The sequence below is a fragment of the Nothobranchius furzeri genome, chromosome 3 (genome assembly GCF_043380555.1).
Source record: "Nothobranchius furzeri strain GRZ-AD chromosome 3, NfurGRZ-RIMD1, whole genome shotgun sequence".
In the NCBI taxonomy this organism is placed as follows: Eukaryota; Metazoa; Chordata; class Actinopteri; order Cyprinodontiformes; family Nothobranchiidae; genus Nothobranchius; species Nothobranchius furzeri.
Window position 1 is genome coordinate 65,230,606 of NC_091743.1, and position 23,224 is coordinate 65,253,829.

At 40.9% G+C, this 23,224-nt stretch overlaps 3 protein-coding genes across 5 annotated transcripts; 1 reads left to right on the forward strand and 2 right to left on the reverse strand.

The window, feature by feature from the left end:
• The first annotated feature begins 117 nt into the window (after nucleotides 1-117).
• Nucleotides 118-2,719, forward strand: cplane2 (ciliogenesis and planar polarity effector 2). The gene is made up of 5 exons (XM_015958949.3): nucleotides 118-464; nucleotides 1,367-1,519; nucleotides 1,586-1,710; nucleotides 2,153-2,292; nucleotides 2,406-2,719. Exons 1-5 carry the CDS (start codon nucleotides 335-337, stop codon nucleotides 2,629-2,631), a joined length of 774 nt encoding a protein of 257 aa, XP_015814435.3. The 5' UTR covers nucleotides 118-334; the 3' UTR covers nucleotides 2,632-2,719.
• Nucleotides 2,720-4,117: 1,398 nt separating this feature from the next.
• si:ch73-15b2.5 (rho guanine nucleotide exchange factor 19) lies at nucleotides 4,118-7,178 on the reverse strand. 2 transcript variants are annotated; one of them, XM_015958948.3, is made up of 11 exons: nucleotides 6,821-7,178; nucleotides 6,489-6,559; nucleotides 6,041-6,417; nucleotides 5,813-5,973; nucleotides 5,594-5,746; nucleotides 5,380-5,509; nucleotides 5,234-5,308; nucleotides 4,964-5,056; nucleotides 4,743-4,891; nucleotides 4,459-4,623; nucleotides 4,118-4,387 (listed from the first exon to the last, which is right to left on the reverse strand). In XM_015958948.3, exons 1-11 carry the CDS (start codon nucleotides 7,009-7,011, stop codon nucleotides 4,345-4,347), a joined length of 1,608 nt encoding a protein of 535 aa, XP_015814434.3. In that variant the 5' UTR covers nucleotides 7,012-7,178; the 3' UTR covers nucleotides 4,118-4,344. The 2 variants fall into 2 exon arrangements, with proteins under 2 accessions (XP_015814434.3, XP_054586408.2); XM_054730433.2 differs by having other exon boundaries at nucleotides 6,907-7,032.
• Nucleotides 7,179-9,264: 2,086 nt separating this feature from the next.
• ddi2 (DNA-damage inducible protein 2) lies at nucleotides 9,265-19,875 on the reverse strand. 2 transcript variants are annotated; one of them, XM_054730451.2, is made up of 11 exons: nucleotides 19,742-19,875; nucleotides 19,456-19,630; nucleotides 17,007-17,136; nucleotides 16,582-16,872; nucleotides 16,368-16,494; nucleotides 16,115-16,242; nucleotides 15,056-15,184; nucleotides 14,808-14,911; nucleotides 14,530-14,722; nucleotides 11,724-11,773; nucleotides 11,325-11,478 (listed from the first exon to the last, which is right to left on the reverse strand). In XM_054730451.2, exons 2-10 carry the CDS (start codon nucleotides 19,591-19,593, stop codon nucleotides 11,763-11,765), a joined length of 1,251 nt encoding a protein of 416 aa, XP_054586426.2. In that variant the 5' UTR covers nucleotides 19,594-19,630; nucleotides 19,742-19,875; the 3' UTR covers nucleotides 11,325-11,478; nucleotides 11,724-11,762. The 2 variants fall into 2 exon arrangements, with proteins under 2 accessions (XP_015814431.3, XP_054586426.2); XM_015958945.3 differs by lacking the exon at nucleotides 11,724-11,773 and having other exon boundaries at nucleotides 9,265-11,478.
• Between the last annotated feature and the right edge of the window lie 3,349 nt (nucleotides 19,876-23,224).

Below are 23,224 nucleotides of genomic sequence, written 5' to 3' on the forward strand. Positions count from 1 at the left end.
TAATAGAATTTCTGATGTAAGTTTTTTAAATTTGTTCCAAAAAGTACACGAGGGTGGTACGATTTATATTTAGTCATGGCGATTTCGACAGCCTGTGAATACAACCTTTGAAAAGTGGCGGAAGTGACGTACTAGTTGTCAAGGCACGGTTTTTAGTTTACGGAAAAATAGCTTAATTGCTACTTGTTTTAGCAAAACACTGCGGTTTTTGTTGACTTACTTTTCATTGTGACGCGAATGTTCATTATATTTAGCTTTAGAAGACAGTATAGACAGTTTTCTTAACTTCAACGAGCCGCTGGCTGCTTTGTTTATAAAGTTTTGTGATGTTAGCATGTTTGATGTTAGCATCATGGCACAAGTTCCCCAACCAGGATCGGTTATTGTCTCTGATTGGCACCGATGTAAAGAAAGCAAAGAATATTTCAACAAAATTCTACACAAGACGAAACGAAAGAACTTTGGTAATGCCTATCTAACTTTCCTTTTAGTTTCTTTAAAAAACGCGACGCTATTTATTGTGGCTGAAAGCTAAAATTTGGTTTGTAAATAATAAAAACAGAGTAAATAAATGTTTAATGCAACATGATGCAGTTCTGACAGATACCTGCATAATAGTTTTAGTTTGGATTGTCAGGAAATGGAAAGTTGAAAAAATGAATTGTTTATTTTCTCACACAACGTGGGTTTATAAACCAAAGCAAGGTGATTTGTACATGAAATGATATCATGCAGCAGAGATCCAGGCATGGTGGTTTCAAATATAAGTGTCAGTTATTACTATCAATCATTAGTCATTTATTTTTCTATTTTTTTCTCCTAATTGCTGATTTTTTTCCCCAAATTTGACTTACCCTCTTCCAGATTAAAACAATATAAATATTAGACGCCTTAAAGATTCAGAATGACATTTGGGAGCAATTGATTATACCTCAGATTTCTTTAAAATGTTCCCATGATAAATTAAATTTGTATGAAAAGCAGGTCGTCAGACCTATAAAAAATTGTTAAACGTAAATTTTTACTTTAAAGAAAAAAGCATATTTAGTCAAAATGAAATCATGGTTGGATTATGTGTTTAAGGTAGATTATCAATTCAAACACAAAAAGTAAACAGATCTAGAAAGTTGGTGTGTTTGTCATTTAATCAAAATGAAAAGCATTTTCATCTTAAAGAAAAGGAACAAATCTGCATTTTTATTTAACTATTTCTCTGATCTGATTTCTCAAAACACAACAGGCTAAAAGGAGTTGATCATTGTCTAATTGTTTGCTTAGTATGAAGCTTTCTGGTTAAATTATATGAAACTGTGAGATATATTAGAGGGAAAAGAAAATAAGATAAATCATTAAAAATGTTGTACAGGTCTGCTGGAGTCTCCGGTGATGGCTCCACACGTAGCTGTGGACACATTTCCTTATAAGATCTTCATTTCCGGTAAGAGTGGAGTTGGAAAAACTGCGTTTGCTGCACGTCTCGCTGGCCTGAGCATTCCTAACGTGCACCATGAAACCACAGGTAGGTTCAACCACCAGCTGAGGTAATTTTAATGGAATCAGTTATCTGATGTTTTGTGTGTTCAAGGTATCGAGACGACGGTGGTGTATTGGCCAGTGAAGCTGAGAGAAAACGGCAGGGTGCTTTTTTTCCGTCTGCAGTTTTGGGACTGTGGAGAGAACGCCTTACGCAGATTTGATCATCTGCTTCCAGTAAGTGAAGTTATAAACACTGTTGCTGTTTTTGTATAGTTCCATAGAAAGCCCCTTTCTTGTCTAGCTGACCTCCATCCCTGTTTTTGTAGGGGTCATAATCCCACTGGTACACTGCAAAAATGACTGATTCAGTAGGTTTAACTTGGTTTATATAACTTGATCTTAGAAAAATGGTACAACACCATGACCCATGAAGTCTTCCCATACTTTAGTTTTCATAACCAAAATCTGCCCACTTGACATGGCTCATTTTTATTGGATCAGTACAAGATAATGTGTATGACATGACAGCATGTCATATCCTAAACTATATGTAAAGTTGTGAATATCAAACTCCAACCTCATAAAAGGAAATTTTAATCTCCACTTGGCTGCCGCACTAGTCGTGACCCAGTTCAGCATTCTAAAATTACACTAACATTTCCCCCCTTTTTTGCAGTCTTGTAAGGAGCAGGTGGACGCGGTCCTGTTCCTTTTTTCCTTCACCGACAGGACATCCTTTGATGATTTATCAAGTCAGATCTCTAAATGGAATGAGCCATCTTTTGGTCGTGTTGTCAAAGTGGTGATTGGCACCAAGTATCCTTTGCATTTAAAATGTCTAGACATTTGAAAATCAGTATTTTGCATCTAAGAGACAAAACCAAACCTTTAAGGTTACTTGGTTTTTTGTTCCTTAATGCTTCCCTTAGATTTGACCTTTTCATGCACTGTGACGTGGCAGAGAGGGACGTCGGGAAGTTTGAGGAGACGTGGAGGTTACCGGTGCTGTGTACGGGCGGTGGAGAGGCCGGCACTGGGCTGTGTGATGTAGCGCCCATCCTGAACTGCCTGGCAGAGAACTTGTGGCATCAGGACTGCATTACATCTGGAGCAGCCCATCAGGAGCTGGAGTCAGAGAACGCGACTCTGCTTTAAGTGTTTGTCATGTTATAAAGCTGTGACGTGATTCAAGTGGCAAATAGAGCAGACAAAGATTCTGTATTTACAGACTGGGGGGGGGGGGGGGGGGATTAAACACGTTTCAGTCACTTAGGAAGGTTCTACTGAAACATGTTTCATATCCAGCTGGCTGCAGGGATCATCAGTTTTTCTTTCAGAAGGCGGACATAAACTGTTTATCATAAGTGTGGGGGTGCTTTGTCTCCTGTGCGCTAATGCAACAGCACCGACAATTGTAATTTGATGGCCGGGAAAAAGCTCCAGAGTTGTTTAAAATGGTTGCAGTAACCAGCTTTTAGGATGTCATTTCATTTCTACATAATGCACCTTTAAACATGGAGGCCACCTCCTGCTCCATGGGTTAGAGGGTACAGCCATTTTCTTCCTACATTTAACTACATGTTTGGTCTTAGTTCTCCATGCATGCTAAACGTGAACATTTTCTGGAAACCTTTTGGCCCACGTCAGCTCCAGAACAAAGACAGGAAAACGATCAGGTCAGAAAAGGCAGTCTCTTCTACGTCACTAGGAAATGTAACATTCACGTCCTCACCCACCGTAGCATGCAACTGCAGAGACTATTGATTTTGTGGCCAGGAGGTGGCAGCGTGTGTCTCGGCTAGTGGAAGCTAACTATTAGCACTTCCACAACATGGCAGAACATGTGAAGGCTTGTGTTTGTGGAAATAAATCAGTGTTGCATTTTCCACCCAATAAAGAGCACACAAGCAGCAACGCCGTGGCAGCATCAGGGAGCTTTAGGTCATTTGTAAGCGGTAATGTGGCACAAATGTGGAAATGTATTTAGTCTGGCCACGCTCCATTGATGGTTCTCGGTTGTGGGGCGGTTTCTACCGTTGTCTTTCAAATGATCTCTGTATGCTACTGGACAAAGAATGTGACACTCTTGTTTCACTCTGTTGCATCTCCACCCACCAGGCATATAGAGTGCCCCGATTGGCCCACAAAGCGGATAAAGCTCCTATTTGGCCCACAAAGCGGATAAAGCACTATGATTGGCCCACCATTATGGACCAATCACAGCTCTTTGTGTTTGAAACCCCTCTAGAGAGTTGTGATTGGCTAGCCAGAGTCCTGGTAGGAGCTGCGGAGGTTCCAATGGAGCGTGCCTAGACCAAACTTAGCAAAGCAAGAATTTGGTCCAGTTCACTAGGCTAGGAACTCCCCACAGCATCATGACAACTCCCTCTGCTGTGCTGGTTCAAAGGCAAAAATCAGATCAGTTAAAACTTTGTAGGGAGGTAGCTTCTGATTTTAAAACAGAGACAATGGTTTGGCCCAAGGAGCATGGCTAAAGGCCCCTTCCCTTCACAATAGAGGCCTACAGAAATAAACAGGCCTAACATTAAACTTCACCATGTTCCTCCATTGGAAACTGAATACTAATAATAATTTTACAGCAAAGACCAGAGAGATTTTGGCAAAAAATTTGAATACTGAGCCGATTAGTCAAAACTTTTATTTAAAAAAAGTTGCTTAAAATCTGCCAGACATTTGATCCTCTGAAGAGCTGGTGGGTGTTTGAACACATTGTGCTAAAGTGCTTTAACTTTGTCAAGAAATAAAAACTCCAAGTGATGAACTTCAGATGTAAAATTAATGTGCAAGTGAAAGAATCAAGTGTAGTAAAAAAAATAAATAAATAAAAGTGTACAAATCCATCACCGATCACCCACATGAAAGAGTCTTCATCCACTCTTCTTTATCTGACCTGAAAGTGAAACAAAGCTCGATTAAACAACCGCTGATTTCTAGGATCATAAACGTTGACGCTCGTCTCACTGTGTGTTTGCAACAAGGATCATGGCAGTTCGGAATCCTTTTTGACTCCGAGACAGACGCAACAAGAATGATTCTTGGGGGAGTCCCATAACGTCAGCTTTCAGGTGGTCAACGGACACGTGTGCAGGGAAGAGAGCATGATCAGACACCATGAACTTCTGATTCCTGGGAACAGAACAGATTGGTCTTCTGGTGAACTAAATATTTCAAAATGAACGTATCAATGAGTCGTCAAAGATGCTGCTGCTCTTGCAACACAAAGTAAAATCACGTTTGTGGCGTACTTTTTGGAGGAGATGATCAAAAGGTCATTGAAGAGGTGGAGGTAGATCTTGACGAAAGACATTCTTGAGCCATAAGCATTCTCCACCTTCACTAGCTTCACGGATCCTTGGTGGACCAGACGACGAGTGCTTATGACTAGAGGAACCGACTGAGTGGACCAAAAAAAAAAAATTAGCATCTTTAAGGATCAATAAAGTCCTGAGGAAAAAAAAAAGAAAACCTTGATTTCACCAAAGTCCATCATCATCTCCAGGCAGATGAGTTCCTCGATTTTCTTCATTTTTGTGACGTTATCGTCACAAGTCATCAGTATCTGTTAGGGGGTAGTCACAAGTTCAGTTGTGCTAAAAGGAATTTTCCGATTTTCCTCCTTTTAGAAAACTACGAGAGAAGTTTCATTTAGCCTAGTGCTAGTTGGCGGCTGCAGAAACTCCCAAAATATTTTTTCATGACTGTTTAGAGCTAAACATTCAAAGCAGAACACAAATACCTCATGGATGGCATTTATTGCTTTTTTAAGGTTCGAAGCAGAGTCCGTGTCGGGGTTGGTTGATTTCAGGATGCTCTAAAATGAAAACGGATTTCTAAAAAAAAAGCTTGCATGAGCTTTAGTCTCATTACTCAGCAGAAATCTACCTCCAGGAGAAGTTTTATGCGAGTAATTCTCTGGAAAGGAAGAACCAGGAAGGACTTGAGGGGGTGTCTGTGACACACAGAGTCACTTTCGAGCTTCTTCAGCGCATATGCAAAGCCCTGGTTTCGCTCCCTTCAGGACAGAATCATTTTATTATGTAATGAAACCGCGTCTGAATTCATGGAAATCCAGCAACAAATTTAGAACAAAACTTACAGAAGTTGGTTGATGAGCAACTCTTTGTACGCCATGTTGGTCACATATGGCACATAGTGTCGACGAAAGTCCTTGCTGTGTTTGAGTACTATGTCCCCAACCTGAGAGATATACGGGTTCTCGTCCAGTCGCGTTTCCAGGTCCTTTAGAAACCTTGAATTAAACAAGTCATGAGTGTGAATCATTATTTAACCTAGCGATCTGTATTTGAGAACACACCTTGCACTGGCTCCCATCACACCAGAAGTGTTGGAAAACAAAACCTTTTGCTCCATTTCGGATAAAGTCTTCTTCAGAGCCTTTGATGTATAAAAGTGATCAACCAATATTCCAAGGCTCTTCAGGTAGGATGCTTCAGAGCCAATCAGCTCAAACATGGACTGAAGGATATATAAAATGAATGAAGGATTTTAATATTGGATTTCTCAGAGAGAGTTATACAAATACCTCCTGAAGACAGATTTCCTTTGGGGTCAAGTAGGTGAGCAGGCCAGACGTCTTCACTTCCGGCAGGTCTTGCCAATAAGTGTAGGGGAATATCTTAAGGGACTGCTGCAAAGCTGGGCTGGGAGACTCCTTTAGGGACTGAGACTGTGGGGGTGGCGTTTGATCAGGAAGGGAGTGAAATTCTAACTTCTCCAGAGGGCTCTTCAAACTTTCGGGTTTGCTAGGTTCTGACTCACAAAGCTCAACCTCACAAAGCTCAAACCTGCAATTCCCTGTCAGGCCGTTAAAGCGCTCCGGTATTACGAGTTCAGACACAACATCTTCGAGTCTGCACATCTCTCTCACAATCGGCAATACATAGTCCTGATACAGCGGGACTGCAAAGCAAAGGGAAACAGAATTACACGGCATAGACTTTAGTTTTCCAACAAGATTAAAGACAACTCACAAGAGTCAAAGAACTTCGACTGGAACGTCACAGTAGGTACTTCCTCCTGGGCTTCTTCAGAATCCCTGGGTCTGTTTTTAAAAAGACGGTTATCTTTAACCAGTCAGCCACGAGAATCAGACCTTACAAGTGCTCACTCTTCATAGGTCAAACACAGTTGAGCCCTTTTCAGTAGCATACAGCTGAAGTAAGGGAGATGGAAAAATTAGATATCTGATTTGAAATGATAGATCCCAGAGCTGGAGACACATTCAGAGGACTGAAACAAGAGAGATGCATCATTGCTACCAGAAACATGCATCTAAGCCACCCTAAGCTGCTACAAGCCTCACCTTAAATTATAAAATGGGATTATGGGGCTGGACCCCTCAGCACCAACATCCACATTAGCAAACCCAATACACCCACTGGGACTCACGCTTGGTCCTTTTGACAAATTACTTCCTATGAAGTAAGAAGGCAGATCAGCTGTGATTTCATCTTTAAAACCGTATGTCTCTTTTCTGACATCAGCATAATCCATGATGGTGGTTTGGCTCCAGATTTTCTCTCCCAGAAGCTAAAAAGCTGTCCTTAGACCCTGCACACAGACCGCAAACCCATGAGGCTAAGAAACCAATCAAGCTAAATAGTCTGAGCTGCATCCAATCAGAACCTGCAGCAATTGCGACAAAATGGAAACAGGTGTGATTTTTTTCCCCTCCACAATGTTAACCCTAATTTCTCAAAAGTTTAAAGCTTTCTTGATGACAAATATCAGTTTCTGGATTAATCCTTTAATTGTCAACAAGAAAATAGCAATAACACTTGTTTTTTGAAGCTTTTAATTAATTTGAGGCAATAAAAGCTGAAATTGTGTAAATATTAAAATTATTAATATTAATGTAAACAAATAATGGGATGAATAAATCCTTACGTTTTTCTTTAAACAGTCTTAGATTTTTTTAGAATTGTTTTATTTAAGTAGGTTTTTTTAATTCCAAAAGGTAAACAATCGGATTAATTATAAAATAAATAAATAAAAATCACTGAACCAACAAGCTCTGTAAGTGATGCACCTTTACGGCTGTTAGATAATTCATGTAATTTCAGAATGCTGACCTTGGTATCTTCCCTTGATCTAAAGCAGCAGCAATCTGTAATTTTGCCCCTTTCCGGAATTATGTGGAATTTTATAGAAATCCATAAAAGTGATGGTCTTGTAATATATATATATATATATATATATATATATATATATATATATATATATATATATATATATATATATATATATATATATATATATATATATATATACATACATATATGGGGGGGGGGGGGGGGGGGGGGGGGGGCTGCGCAGTGGTTAGAGCTGTTGCCTTGTAGCGAGAAGGTCCTGGGTTCGCTTCCCGGCCTGGGATCTTTCTGCATGGAGTTTGCATGTTCTCCCTGTGCATGTGTGGGTTCTCTCCGGGAACTCCGGCTTCCTCCCCCAGTCCAAAAACATGACTGTTAGGTTAATTGGTCTGTCTAAATTGTCCTTAGGTGTGTGTGTGATTGTCCTGTGTGTCTCTGTGTTGACCTGCGATGGACTGGCAACCTCTCCAGGGTGTACCCCACCTGATTGCCCGTTGACCGCTGGAGATAGGCACCAGCCCCCCCCCCCCCCCCCCCCCCCCCGCTTGGACAAAGCGGGTTCAGAAGATGGATGGATGGATATATATATATCTATATTTATATATATAGATATATATATAGGGGCTTAAGGTACAATATATTATATCACCTCTAGATGGTGCCATCAGAGAAAAAACTTGGGATTTCTGCTTTATTTATACTACAAACATAATTTATCATTTTAAATTAGGTTGGGGTTGCTTGTTTGCTTTGCTACACACACATTAGACAAGTCTCAAGGACTCAATAGAGCACACGAGCTGGCGTCACTGTGAGAAAGTTTCAAGGACGCCTGTCACCCAGTGAATGACTGACGAGATGTAAATAAGTTAAAAGCAAGTCACTCCCAACTCAACTTTGTTTTGCTGATAAACTCTAAAAAATGAGTTTCTAATCATGCTGAAGACATGTGTAGTTTGTAATTTGGCATTTTAGCGCATCTTATTTAAAATTTTAATATTCTGCCTAAAACTGTCAGTGGTGCGCCGTTTTCAGGTAAAAACTCTGCAATGCATTTGAATTTAAATCTACCATTGCTATTGGCTAAGAGGTACAATATGACATTAGCTGGTATATTATGATGTCACAACGTTGTGAGCTTGTTCGTGTGTGTATTTGTTAGTGGCTCCAGCCTCTTGGTCTGCCAGGCAACAGCATTTGTTGTATTCTTCAAACAGGAAGTAGGAGTAGAGTACGACTCTGGTAGAGGGTAACTTGCTCTTTAAAGAGATGGCAGACCAGCTGTGACTTCCATAAATACGGAAGCGGTGAGAACGGCTTAAGGTGCAATACATCTGTCAACCTGCAGAGGGTATCGTCTGGATTGTAGCTTTAAAATTTAGACCAGTAGTAGTCACTCTTGGTCCTGGATCCAGCACGTTTAGTTTCAACCCTGCTTCAACACACCTGATTTCAATCAGCAGGTGATTAACAGGCTTCTGCAGAGCCTGATGAGCTGCTGCACAGGTCATTTAACCACTGAATAGTGTTGGAGCAGAGAAACAATGTAAACAAGCTGGATACCGGCTCTCCAAGACCAGGAGTACCACTGACTTAGACTGTATGCTCGACCAAACAATTGAACTGTGGTTAGAAAAGATGACCAAACAACCACAAGTTATACAAATACTAGTTGAATTTTATTTGCAATTTAAAATATCCTACAAGGTAAAAGTAAATAATGAAATCGGCCTGAACAACGTTGGTAGGACTCAAAGCCATTCAATCCTCAACATTTGTTGTACTGACTGAACATTCGACAGAACGGTCATTTAATGAAAATGAAAAGATTTCAAGTATGAGCTCACACCGAGGATTTCACACAAAGTAAACAGTTTCAAAAGAACCCGTTGCAAAGCTTTGAAATTGTGGAGACAAACAGTACAAGACACCTTCTGCTTTAGACAAAATCAATAAAAAAACTTTAGTGATGACTCTGTTTAGGTTTCCACTTATATATGTGAAGAAGCTCTATAAATGTTACCCAAACTGGACATTTTCCCCCAATATTTGTAAATTAAAAGGATAAACAAATGTTAAAATCATTGAGATTTATCTGCAAATTATTTCAAAAACTTTAATTTATGCTGAACAATTACAGAAGGGAATAAGAACGACTGATTTTCTGTGTTGACAAAAGAAGATTTCCAGAAAAGCTTCATGACATATAAAAGAGAAAGCGATCACCTTTAATGTTTAAAAATCAAGTCAACGTTGGGCAAAAGAAGATGAAAAAAAATGAATTTCCAACGCTAAATGTCTAAAATCCGATTTGATGAGTGGGCACCCGAAACATCTGCATGCAAACACACCTCATATCTGTTTCTGGTAGACACAGTTTACTGGTTCTTCTGTATGACAAACCAGGAGACAGCATTTTCCCTGTGGCCTTTACAAGTTTAAATAAGACGGATGCTGAGCTGGGAGGGGGCTCGCGTGATTGCTTCATGAGTCTAGGTGGGCACAGTAATGCTGCGAGCCAGAAGGGCGAGCAGAGCGATCTCCACGACCCCGTGGGCTCGCTCCAGTGCCTCCACAGCCTCCCGGGCGGAAAACCCCGCTGCCTGGATTCTCTGGATGTGCTCAGCTGGGAATTGTTCAGTAAAGGGATATAGAGATTGAAGAAGAGGAGCAGGGGATGAAAGCTGAGGGGCCTGAGTGAGAAGTGGAGCAGAAGAAGAGGAGGTGCACGAGACTTCCTCTGGTGGACCAACTTCCACTGATAAAGGGGTGAGGAAAGTGTGCTCAGTCTGGAGGGAACCCTGGATGTTGGTGCCAGAGGCTCGTCCGTCTGCATCCCCTCTCCCAGGCTGCCCCTCCGGTGGTTCCCTGAGGTCAGGGACCAGAGGAGGACCAGTAGGAAACTCAGGCTCAGAGATTCTGATGTTACTGGTCTCTTCTTGATCATCTGCAGCTCCCTCCTCCAAGCCGCCTGGGCATGGCAATGGTCCTTGGTCCTCCTCGGTTTCTGAAGTCCCTCCGCTGAGATGCACCTCCTCCTGACTGGGGAGGTTGGGTTCCTCATCAGACACAAGTGCATCAGCAGCAGTATAGTTGGCTTTGGCATCACGTGTTTCTGCACCAGCAGCAATGGCAGTGCTTTCAGGTATAGGCATGCCTGGCTCAGAGGATGCCTTGTCCGAGTCCTGCCCGGCTGCGTTTGGTGGGGAGCAGGAGGTGCTGTGGCTTTGGGACTGGTTGTTGGACACCAGCAGTTCATGGAGCTCCTTTAGAGCAGCCGCCAGAGAGGGGATGCAGTCGGAACTGGGGCGACGTTCTCCGTCAGGCTGGTCGCTCTCGGCAGACGCCGCGCCATCAGAAACCGTCTCCATGTCAACAGACTCTGATTGGGTAGGAGACGCCTGATAGCCCGATTTAGCCACCTCCTGCTCCATGGGTTGACGGGGAGAAAGTTCCTCTGGTGTGACACTCATTGAGCTGCTCTCCACCTTATTGGATTGAACATCCCCCTCTACGGCTCGAGGCTGCATCTCACCCTGCAGATCCTGAGAGGCTGAGGGCTCGTCTGCAGGAGGGACAAAGGTACGGAACATTTCTGATGAGGGACTGGGTCCAAGGGGCACATCGGGGGCGGGGGCACTACGAAGAGGGTGGACCAGAGAAGAAGACTCTGCTGCTGGGGACGATAGCTGAGGAGGCTCCTGGGGGCCATGCTCTGGTGCATGAGCCTGCTCCATGGTGGCTGGAGCAGACGGAGAGCAATCCAGGGCCGGATTCTGGGAGGGAGAGATGGATGAGGGTGTTTGGTCTAAAGGTCTGGATGATGTAAATGGTGAGGGCTGTGGTGAGGTAGTTCGTCCATCTGCAGTGTCTGATAAAAAATAAATTATAACCCGGAATCAACATCTGAAACTACTGACCTGAACATCGCAAAGCAGATATCGTGTGAATGATGCTACTTTTACCATTTAAATGTGATTTTTTTAAAACTCGGAATTAAAACAAGTAAAAACAGAAATAAACACCCAACCAGCAGCAAAATAACAGCAAAACAAACTGAATAAATAAACAGCAATGGACTCAGCACTGACAATGGAGTTTGTGACTTTGCAGTACCTGGTTGGTAGCGCCCTTCTTCAGCGGTCTCCAAATGCATCAGTGCTGTCCTGCTCAGGGTTAGGGCACACACCACACACATCATGCAAAGGGACGGAGAGAGTTAGCAGTCACACACAAGGCATGCAACCAAACCATTGGCCTTTTCACACACTCATTAGAAAAGTGTCAACCCAAAATAACCAACCGGAGCCTGAATCCTGATACTCAAGTATTTTCACAAGTACAATAAGCTTCAAAAGCCTGAACAGTTACGTTTTCTTAAAGACTAATAATAAATATAAAAAGGAGGGTGGGGGTGCGCTTTCAAAACAAAATTTTCAATTTTTTTTCCCCCATTAAGCCCAAAAATCCAAGCAAAAAAAATATAAAGCTGAATTTTAATGATCAAATTCATATTTATGAATTTATTAGAGAACATACTTTTGGACAAACGTAGAAAATTGATTTATTTTTCTTTGTTGGATTTTGGGGATTAAGAAAAAAAATCTCTACTAATTTCAAAAATGAAAGAAAATAATAATTTTAGGAACTTTTTGACCCACCTCTCCCAAAAAACATTTGTCATCTATTCTGTCTAAAAAAACAACAACAAAAACACTTTTGTCAGACTTAGAAAATGTAACAGCCTTTAATAACTTGTTGTTGCGTTTCTGTAACATACACAGTCACCGGGATCAGTATTTAAAGGAGTTGTTCACTTATACACCTGCAGTAGTCTCCAGGAGGAATGAATGCCTTGTAAGTCCTTCTTGGGGGGGGGGGGGACTGATGCACCATTTCCTGGAACTAAAAGTTGCCCACATCAGAGCTGAGCTTCAGACGACATGTTCTAGGGTCTTATTTGATATCTCACCTCAGACTGGATAACAGCAATGCGACTCTACCACTGACTTGCAAGGTGGCTGTTTTATCTCCCGAAATAACACAAGCCTAGTGGAGTTCTGCTGTGTGGTGGCGTTGCTAATGCTAATGTTGTTGTCCATCTTGGCAAATCGATGTCTCACAAATTCTCGTAAATAAAGAATAGCTACTGAACCAAGGCACTGTTTCATATCGCATGAATCAATCCTCGGTAGGTACCACGGAATTTGGTCGGTGCCATAAAAAAGTCCCGACTCTGGTACTCATCCCTGTTTAAAGAGCAAGTCACCCCCTACCAGAGTATTACTCCACTCCCACTTCCTGTTTGAAAAATGCAACAAATGCTGTTGCCTGGCAGACCGAGAGGGCGGAGCAGCTAACAAATACACACACACAGGCTCACAACGACATTGTGACAGCATATCGTACCAGCTAACGTTCTAGGGTACCTCTTAGCCAATAGCGATGGCAGATTTAAATTCAAATGCAGTGCAGAGTTTTTACCTGACAACGGCACAACACTGACAGTTTTAGGCAGAAAATAAAAATTTTAACTAAAATGCACTAAAGTGTCTGCAGCAGAATTAGACATGCGTTTATATAGTTTATCAAAAAAAAAAAGTTGATTTGGGGGTGACTTGCTCTTTAAGTGTCAGTGTGACATAGATATGTCAGGCTTTTCAAATCCTAGTGTTTCACCGTTATTTTCCATCAGAAGCTAATGCAGAACATAAGTGTAGGAAACTTTTTTCATGTTCAGCCTGCATGAAAAACTCAGAGTGACTGATTAAAATCAGAAAAAAAAAATCTTTTAAATGGGTATTCAGTGAATCAGACCTTTAAATATGTGGAGGGCTACCCGAGCCGATCATCTACAACCTAAACATTACCATTAAGGAGTTTTGACAAAAGCCACTAAAGCTAGTTACATTTAGTAAAACGACACATCCTTCAATAAACCTACTGCCAAAGACAGAAGCAACATTTTGCAACAGCAACTTGTTTTTATCATTTACAGACCAAAGATTCTTAGGAGTTTCCTCGACTGTCGTGAAACCGAGTCACAAATTATAATCTTAAAAAAGGTAAATCATTTCATCCCTCCAAACAAAGCTAATTTAAAATATTATTAAGTAGGTCAGCGCTCTGGATGCACTTTAAACAGAAGCATAAAAAATAAAATCTGAATTTCACAGCAAATCTGACATTTTTTATACAAATTAAATGCTCATTATAGCCTTATTTGGTCCTTTAGATGCATTTTTATCAGTCTTTCACTTTATATTATTCTATCTTTTCAATGACAAAATTGAAATAAGGCAAGAGTCCCCTTCATGAGAAAACGTTTCCAAACATTAAGATCTTCTCGTTCATAGGAACATCTTTTCTCTGCACTGAATGTTCTCTGCTGTTAGTTCATGTGGGCGACTTCAAGTGCTGTTCTCACGTTCCTCAGGAAACCCATCTGAGCAGTGATCTGCTGAGTCGGACACCATGGCTTTCCTAAACTCACAAAGAAAGAAGGGAACCTGGCGCTGTTGGCTGAACGGACTCCTTTGTTCAGCGACTATTTTCTCCAGATTAGAACAACATGAAGGAACTTTACAGATCTGTGGGGGAAAAAAGACAGACTAATACCCACCAGAGGCAGAATCGGGTGCCGGGTCCTTACTCCAGTGTCAGCACACTGAACACTGGTTTCACTTTAATCTAACCTTTAGGAAATCGTGATTTATCGACCAAAGAGACATCTGTTTAACATTCAAATCATTGAGGTGATGACATGATGCGACCATGTGAGTGAAACTTCAGATGAGTGCACAAATGAGGTTGAGAGTAAGAAGCTTTACATGCAGATGTAGCTCTGAGCAGAGCTGGAAATAAAAAAATAAAGCTCAACAAAGAACAGATCAGAGGACAGGGCGAGGAGGCAGCTGCTCACCGCTTTCCTGTATGGACCTCTGAAGCGCCTCGGCCAGCTCTCTGTCGGCGACCTCCTCCGGCCGAGCGTCTTCACGGCCTTCTGCTCCGTACGCCAGCCGAGCGCACTCTGGCAGCTCAGACTCGGACAGGAACCGCGTTTCAGTTCCCGTGGTGCTGATCACAAGCACGCTCTTCTTCAGGTCGATGGAACACTAGACGAAAAACAGGACAAACAACACTCCCAGATTACCTCTACGATAATCCATCATTCTGTAATACTCAGGTCAAAGGTCACACCTGGTGTCTCTTCAGCATGTCCAGGCCGAGCAGCATGTCCATCGGCTGGTCCTCCAAGATGGAGAAAGAACACGGAAGAAAGTCTCCCTCTATTTGGACCTGAGCTGGAAACGAGGAAGAGGACAGCAGATATTTTATTCTAATAGCTTTGCAGGTTCAATAACTGATTTAAGAATAAATACGAGAGGTTGGAATCATCCGCCACTAAACTCAAAAAGTTACGCTCCATAAAGGAAACCAACACCGACCCAAGTGAACTCTGCCAATGATTTTCTGAGTTCCCACTCCTTTGGCGATCCCCGCCCATCGCCGATCCACCAGTCGCATAATGTTACAGCGCTCTGCACACGCTTGGCTCATGATGGTCATCTGGGCTCCTGAAGAGGACAAAAGACAGTTGTGCTAAAGCAACTGTGGCCAACAGCAGCTTTTAATGGGTCACAAGTAAAAAACAAAGATAAAATAAAACAATTAACCTTTTCTGATTAATGCTTGAGAACCAAGCGACTCGGGCGGTTGGCTGTATGTCGCCACGCAGCCTTTTCATGCACACAAACATGAGGGCAGGTGGAAAATTCTCTAAATGAAAAGTCGAGATGCTAAAATATTCAAATTATGATTTGGGATAAATTCTAATGACTAGAAATAAGTGAAAATGCTACTTTCAAGGTATCTGCAGGTTTAAGGGAGCCAAATTTAAGACTTTTTAAGACCTTTAAGGCCACTTGGACCAAAATTAAGCTATTTTTTTCAATTAAATTTAAGCTATAATTTCCAGCTATTGCCTGGAACCGGTGCTAACCACGTCGTGAACGTGGGATTAGCCATCCAGTTACCATTAATGTTGCACTTCCCCATGGCGCAAACTCCCACTAGCTTAACGTGCTCATCTAAAAATAGCCCCCTTTCACAACCAACCGAACGTGTACAGTTCCGCTTACGCCAATACCATACACAAAAAATGCTGAACGCTAACTAGAAATTCACGAAAATGTTATAGAAATAAAATAATCTTGTTTATTGGGTCTTTGGTAATTTAAGACTTTTGGAAACTATTTAAGGGTTATTTGTCATTTTTAAGGATTTTTAAGGCCTTAAATTTGGAAAAGCAAATTTAAGGCTTTTTAAGACTTTTTAAGGACCTGCAGATACCCTGTACTTTAGAAAATCTATTTCAAACTAATTTAAATGCAAAACTAGTATAGAGCCCTATACTGTAACTGTGGAAACTAAACTACCACCACCATGTAGCCCACCTACATTTTAGTACCACTCCACTTGTAGACAGTACAGGCAGAGGGATTTACCTGAGTCAACAAAAGCTTTCACAGGGTGGCCATTGACTTTGCAGTTAATGTACAGCATAACCACCTGTCCAAAGCTTTCTGGGGCCTCCTCCATAGCGATAGTCATGTTCTCTTCTACGTTGTGCTGCCTGGAGGATGAGGACATTTAGGGATGAAGACAGAAATGTAGACGCAGAATCTGCACCGTGGTGCGAGGAGACGGTTTAAACATTTCAGTGCGGTTATGTTAAAACTGATTGAACATTTTTTAGACCTGATTTCTTCCTCAATCTTTGCCTGAGCTTCCAAATCAAAAGGATCGGCAGTCAGAAGTCTGATTCTCTCCTGATCCCTTTTGGCTCGATCCTGCTGTTGCTCCAGCAGCACTTTGGTGAAACGCTCTAACAGAAACATTTAAGCACCACAGATTAATATCTAATAAAAAAAAGTGAACAAACACTGTTTACATGAATAACCATTTTGCTAACCTAAATCCCCGCTCAGCAGAGCTTCAGCTAGCGGAGGGTTCCTCTCCTTGAGGAGTGAAAGCTCGTGTGGGTTTGTTAAAAGCATCTGCTGTAATAAGGCGGGGTTGTCCAGGCCCTGTGGGACGGGGCCACGAAAGGCCAGTGGTGCAGAAGGCTGTGCGGCACGCTGCGGCGGTGGCTGCGGTTGCGGCTGAGGAGGAGGAGCCGGTTGCTGTGGCCTCGGAGCACGTTGATTGGTTGAGGAGGAGGTGCCCGGGACAGCGATGGAACGAAAGTCAATTCGAGGCAGCCCTGATGGAAGATAAAGAAGAACAAGGTTAGCGATTTGAAATCACTCATATAAGGTAACTAACTTCTATCACCGTGAAACGATCAGAAAAGATTCCTGAACTTGTAAACGTGAAACACCAACAGATATTTGCTACCTGGGAAGGCCGGCTGAGTCTGCGGAGGTCTTCTTTCAGCTTGCCGTAGAACCACCACATCTCCATCTTTAACACCGTAAGTGCCCAAAGCACGGGTAGGGTCTTTCAATGGCTGTTCTACATACGTAATCTGCAAATAAAAAAGTTCAGATCAAATTATTTAACAAAAGCTCAACCGACTGAGCTAGTTGTTGTCGCAATTACGAGGAGCCTCGAGCCTTTTCAGGTGTGATCCATTAAAATAAATTCTTAACGGTTTGAAATATTCTCACTAAATAACCTAGTTATTTGCAGAATGACTACTATAAAATATTCTGCAGAGGAAAATGTAACCGCAGTGCACGAAACTTTGCTTTCAAGACTTTCCAGAAGAGTTTGAGTTGTTTTGTAATTTAAACTTGTCGTACGCGAACACCTCTAAAACCTTTTTATTTAAATATATCTACACGTTTTCCATCTTATTTTCATGCTAAAATGTCACTAATAACATCAGTTGATGCACACAACTTGTGAAACTGAATCAGTTTTCAAACTCTGAATTTAACTGTTAAATCTTAACTGTGCGCATGTCACACAGTGGAATGTGTTTTCTGTTTAATAATTGTTTGAATTTCTTAACAGTTTTGTGTTATTGCATGATTTTGTTGTGTGTTGCTTGTTTTAAATGCATGTTTAGTTTAGACTGTTTTGCCACTGTTGACATGACTGATGATGGTCACCTGAAGAGGTGGGCGTGACTGGGAGAGCGCACCAGGTGTGCATGGTTGGCAGGCTGATAAATGGAAGAAGCTGCAGAACTGCGGAAGGTGAAAGAGACAAAAGAAACAAGAAGGCAGAGGGACTGGACTAATAGAAGAGAACGTAGCACAGAACGGGTTGGATCGCAGGAGGAGCAGTTCATCCCTGGCGTGCAGTGACAACGAGTGGGAGCAACGCCTTTGAATGACAGCAGGGCAGAGGTTGGACCTCTGCCTGCATCCGTGAGTAGACTGCTTCCACTGTCGTAAGCTGGGTGACGCTCCGTATGGGCCGATCCTACGGGAGGAGAAAGAGATTGCACCGCTTCACAGACAAAGGTTCTGTCCCAGTGTTTTGTCCTTGGCATGGAGGAGTGACGAGAGCCCCCGGGAGATCACGCCTGAGACGATCGCCTGATGAGAGCGAGACCAGAGACTGCTGAAGTCGGACGCAGAAGCCGGGAGGTCGCCTTTCCCATCCTGGAAATTCCCTCTGTGTGATGTTGTGGATCTGGGAGGAGCCAAAGTATCTTTGGGGGTCTTAAAGAACTTGTGTTAATTGCTTTTATGGACTCAAAATTTTTTTTTTTTTTAGTCTGCATTGATTCTTAAGCATTTTTTTTTTAGGTTTTACATACTTTTAGACTGGGGATCATTTACTAAGCAAAGACTTCTTCATTTAGTTAATAAAAGAGGTTGCAGACAAACTTCTGCTCTCTGGTGTCTCTGTCCCTCCGGTTCTGCAAACTCGCTCTCCACCTGTTTTGTTGCGAATCCTTGGTGTGACGCTTGAGCTCTGCAGCTCCAACGTTGCCCAGGTTACATGCACTGCTCAGTGTTAAAATCAGACACCTAAATAGAGTATTTATTACATGCAGATGTTAGTGAACGTAAAAATACATTTAAATTAAATTCTGCAAAAGCACCAGGCTGCCCGAGGATGTGCCTTGCTTTAAATTGGTTTTATTTACTAAGGACAAATCAGCTGATGCCGATGGTTTAATAAAGAGAAGAGAATATTGGCCCGATATATCAGACGACTGATATCAGTCTACCCCTAGTTGGCATTAGATGAAAACTTATAGATCAAGTTGAGAATGAATCATCTCTGAGGTCGTTATGTTAAATGTTTTCCCTTTTTAAGTTTCAGATACTAATTATTTGCTGTGGTCTTTTTAAGACCTGACACTCTTGTTTTGTCTTTCACGTTCTACGTTGATAAGTCTACACTCGATAAGAAACAAGCACTGGACAGGAAAATGAGTAAAAGTAGCCGATGTCCCAGGAAAAGCTTTGATTACCGTAGCAAAAAAAAAAAAAAAAAAAAAAAAAAAAGAACCTCAAACAATTAGAAGAAAGTCTGGCATACTGAATGAAAACATAAGGGATTAAAAGGTGGTTCAAAACTTTAACAACATAACTGGCCACGCTTAGTAGGTCTGTAGTAGGGCTTATCCAACAAGAGCACATTCATTTATTTCAATTACCATTGGAAGTTTTCTACTTGGTTGGCGTTTATTTAGATTACTGGTATCTAAGTGCTCTTTTCATCAGTATTATACGGATGGGACGCAAGTCGCTAAACATGTTTGGTGTTAATTCGTGTTTCGCAACGCTTCGCTTGTCAAAACACCTCTAGTCTGACTCATGCTAGCTCCGTTAGCTGCTAGCTCAGTAAGCTAACTCTCGTCTTCAACTAGTTCGGGTCTTGCCTGAATTTCTCCAGCCGGGATTCCTGATTCCAGCTCACAAAGTGCTACAAAGTCCCTCAGCTCCAGCTCCGGGGACACCTCGAGGGCAAAAGTAGTTTCTGGGCGATCCCTCGGCGCACAGAAAACGGTGACCAGCATCGTTTTATTTCGGGGCAGGATCCCTGGACAAACCCGTCTGTAACAGAATGAGGTTGGTAGAGTTTGTTGTTGTCACGAGAAGCAAGTGGGTTTCTACAAATTTAATCGCTTTCTAGTTAAAAAAAATTATATCAAAAACGAAACTAACATTAAAATGAAAGTCAGTCACCACTCTGGACTTAATATGCGAACGCCTGGAGTTACGATTCCTCTTAAAAATAAAATGACAGGTCTGCTAAGTAGTGACGCTTAACATGTTTTTCGGCATGTCGCAAGTTGTTTCTTCATCTGCGTTTACTAATACTAAACACGATAGCTTCTTTATCGCCACCTTCAGGACACATTGGGTATAACAACCACAATCAACTATACACTGGTAATACACGACACAACAACAATAATAATAAATGACAATAAATGATCATCAATTATGATAAGCTATATTATATAATAATATATACAATAAGAAATTATATTTCGTATTGTTTCTATAATAATAATATAATAATTATTATGAATAATAATGTTTGAGTATTAAACATATATTATTAAAAACAAATATACACTATTAAAATTAATACATCTTTCTGTAAGTTAGTTGTTCAAATTCTTAAGAATGAATTAATCCATGGCTGCATTTTTTTCACACACCCTAACCACACCACATTTTAATATCGTATGCTAGATTTCTGTGCACTGGTAACTCTATCTTAATTTCAGATGATGCCACTCAAATGTACTTCTCGTTTTTCTTTGCAATACCTTTTTTTTGTCACTTTTGTATTTACACCAGATGTATGCACGCTGCAACCAGTGCATGCACACACGACATTGGTCTAACACTTCTCTTTGGTTCTTTTAAGAATAAATCACAGGAGAAACCTTTCGTGAGGTTTGTCAAATTTTACGAAAACAGAGAAAGGGAGCTTAGTACTTTTCATTTTCACTACAAACATAAAGATCAGAGAAATATCAAAACCAATTTAGACTCAAGATTTGACATATGATGTCAACAAAGTCATACTTTTAAACAGAAACAAAGAATGAGTTACATCTGCAAAGATAGTTTGTGGTTTAAGTCTGAACTTTAGTAAAAAATATTTTATGGTTGCAATCTGTCTAAATTAGTTTATAGGTACAGGAATCAGACACAGACAAAGTGGAAAGGTGCTGTTATTGGCCTCCGATGGCGACCCTTTTTATTATGACTTTTTTCTTCTTAAGTGATAATAGTTCTATGGTCGATTTAAAAAAACATGTTTAAAAAGTTATAAAGCATAAAATCCCTCTCACATGAAGCGATTTCAGCAGTTTTACTCTTGACATTTTCAGTACCTTCCAGAATGAGCCGATTCAGGGTTCTGTCACTTTAAAGACCACGTTCACTTGTTTTTTAAACACAGTTGCAGTGCTCTTTAGTATAAATGAATGCATTGTGTGTCGATTTAGGAAAGAAAGCTCTCATGCTCTTGTTTCAGGGGCTAGAGGTGAGCCACAGCCGATGTGAGCTCCAGACGGTAGGATTTGTATTCTAATTTCCTGATATTCGGACATCTCACCTCTGATTGGCTAACAGCAACATAAATCTACCACTGACTCTATTTGCTTTGTAACGTTGCTGTTTTATCTCCACAAATAACACAAGCCCGCCACGTTGTGGAGTTGCTAATAATAATGCTGAAAGTAATGCTAATGTTAATTTCTAGCTGAGATGGGCTCTGCTCTCTCCTGGATGTTAAATTAACATAACCTCCCCTGGCTAGCCAAGATGGTCAGTTCTGTTCAGTAATAGTTTTCTGCATTTGTTTTCTGTTTTTATCTATTTCTGTGTTTATTTTATGGAACGTTGTTTTTATCATTTACACCTAAAATTGTCTTAGTTTTCTTAGAAGAAATCATGAGATAATACATAAGTTTTATTGATTTTCTGGTAGATTGATCATTTACATCCATTTACATAAGGGGGATCTTCATTTACTAAAGGAGATCAAGCATTGCCACCCTGCATTTACCACTTATACACTCAATCCTGCACCCCCACCGTGAAATGTTCTCGATCCACCACTGGACACAGAGGTTTTGAAGTGGGATCCGTTAGAATTCTGGCAAAATTGCAATAAATTTTAAAATGTTTTTGGAAAACAGCTTAAAATCAAACATTACAAAGAAAAAGTGTCATTAAGAACCCCTGTATTATATCTGTGTGTGTGTGTGTGTGTGTGTGTGTGTGTGTGTGTGTGTGTCACTCCTCCAAAAATAAAGGATTCTTATTTTTGCTACCGGTCCTTCCTGTGTAGATCTGCGTTCTTGTAGCCTGGCAAGCCAGACTACATATGTGAATATATATCAAACTTTGCAAAGCAAGAATTTGGTCTAGTTCACTGGGCTAGGGTTCTTGCATTTTGGGTCCAAACCTCCTAACCTCAACGTGCACAACAAGCTGTTTTTGTCAAACTGTAAGAATCATTTTGCCACAGACAAAAGATTGTCGTCTGATGTGAGTTTTCAGTAAAAACAATGAATGAGTTGGCACTGATAATTTTTTCTTTGTGGTAAAAAAACAAAACAAAAAAAAAAACAAAAAAAAAAACAACAACAGTGACTCATCAAACCAGTGAGTGAATGAGTTACCTCATAACCCCTTGCAAAAAAAATGTAACTCCTTCACGATGATATTTGAAAATTATTTAAACTTTGAATCTTTGCATAATTTAAGAATTTCTGTTGCTGTTTTTGAAAATGTTTTCAAAGGCTAAAAGCAGTCAGTCAGCTCTCCGGAGGAGTCGTTTCATGAGCATCCGCTGTCTAAACATGCACCTGTCTTGCTTCTCAATCGCTTGTGTGTGGTGTTTCCATGTGCACTCCATATGCAAACGCATTGTTTCATGTTCTTACTGGCAAAACAACAGAAAGCTGCAGAGTTTCCGACAGCAAAACCACAGCGTACTTTTTTTCCCTAAAAGAGCAGAAGATGCGGAAAATGGGTAAACACGGCAAAAGACTCTACTCCAAAATAAAAGACAACATCTTGTTTCCTAAAACTAACATTTATTATGTCTGGTGCTGACAAAGGGACCGGAAAACAATTTATGTAAAAGTTGTTATAGTACACTGCATAGGAAAACATGTTTTTTAAGACATTTTCTTGAATTTTGTTGTTGAAAATACATTAACATGACAACTGACTCATAAATACGTTAGGATGGCGGAAAGCAGCATGAATAAGTAAAAAAATAAAAATAAACTAGCAACTCAGCTTGTTATAAATTATTTTTTATATGTTCATCCATCAAGTCATGTAAAGGTTTATGTGACCATATTTGTTAGACTGTTTAAGACACAATAAATGGTGCAGAGCTCATGTATTTTATTCAGAGATTCCTTCTTCTTCAGGTAAGGGTACAACCTAAAGATTGCAAGGATTACAAATTTACATTCCAGCGAAACATCTGGACATCAGACCCACGTGACCACAGAGCTAGCTCCGTGGAAAAGCCTCAGTAGACCCTCAGTCTGGCCTGGAAACTGTTCCGGCATTTTGAGTCTCTGTGTTTGTGTATTCTTTTTTGGATATTTTTTGTGCAATTGTTGGACAAAATGACTTGCTGTGGCATTAATTGCACTAATAGAG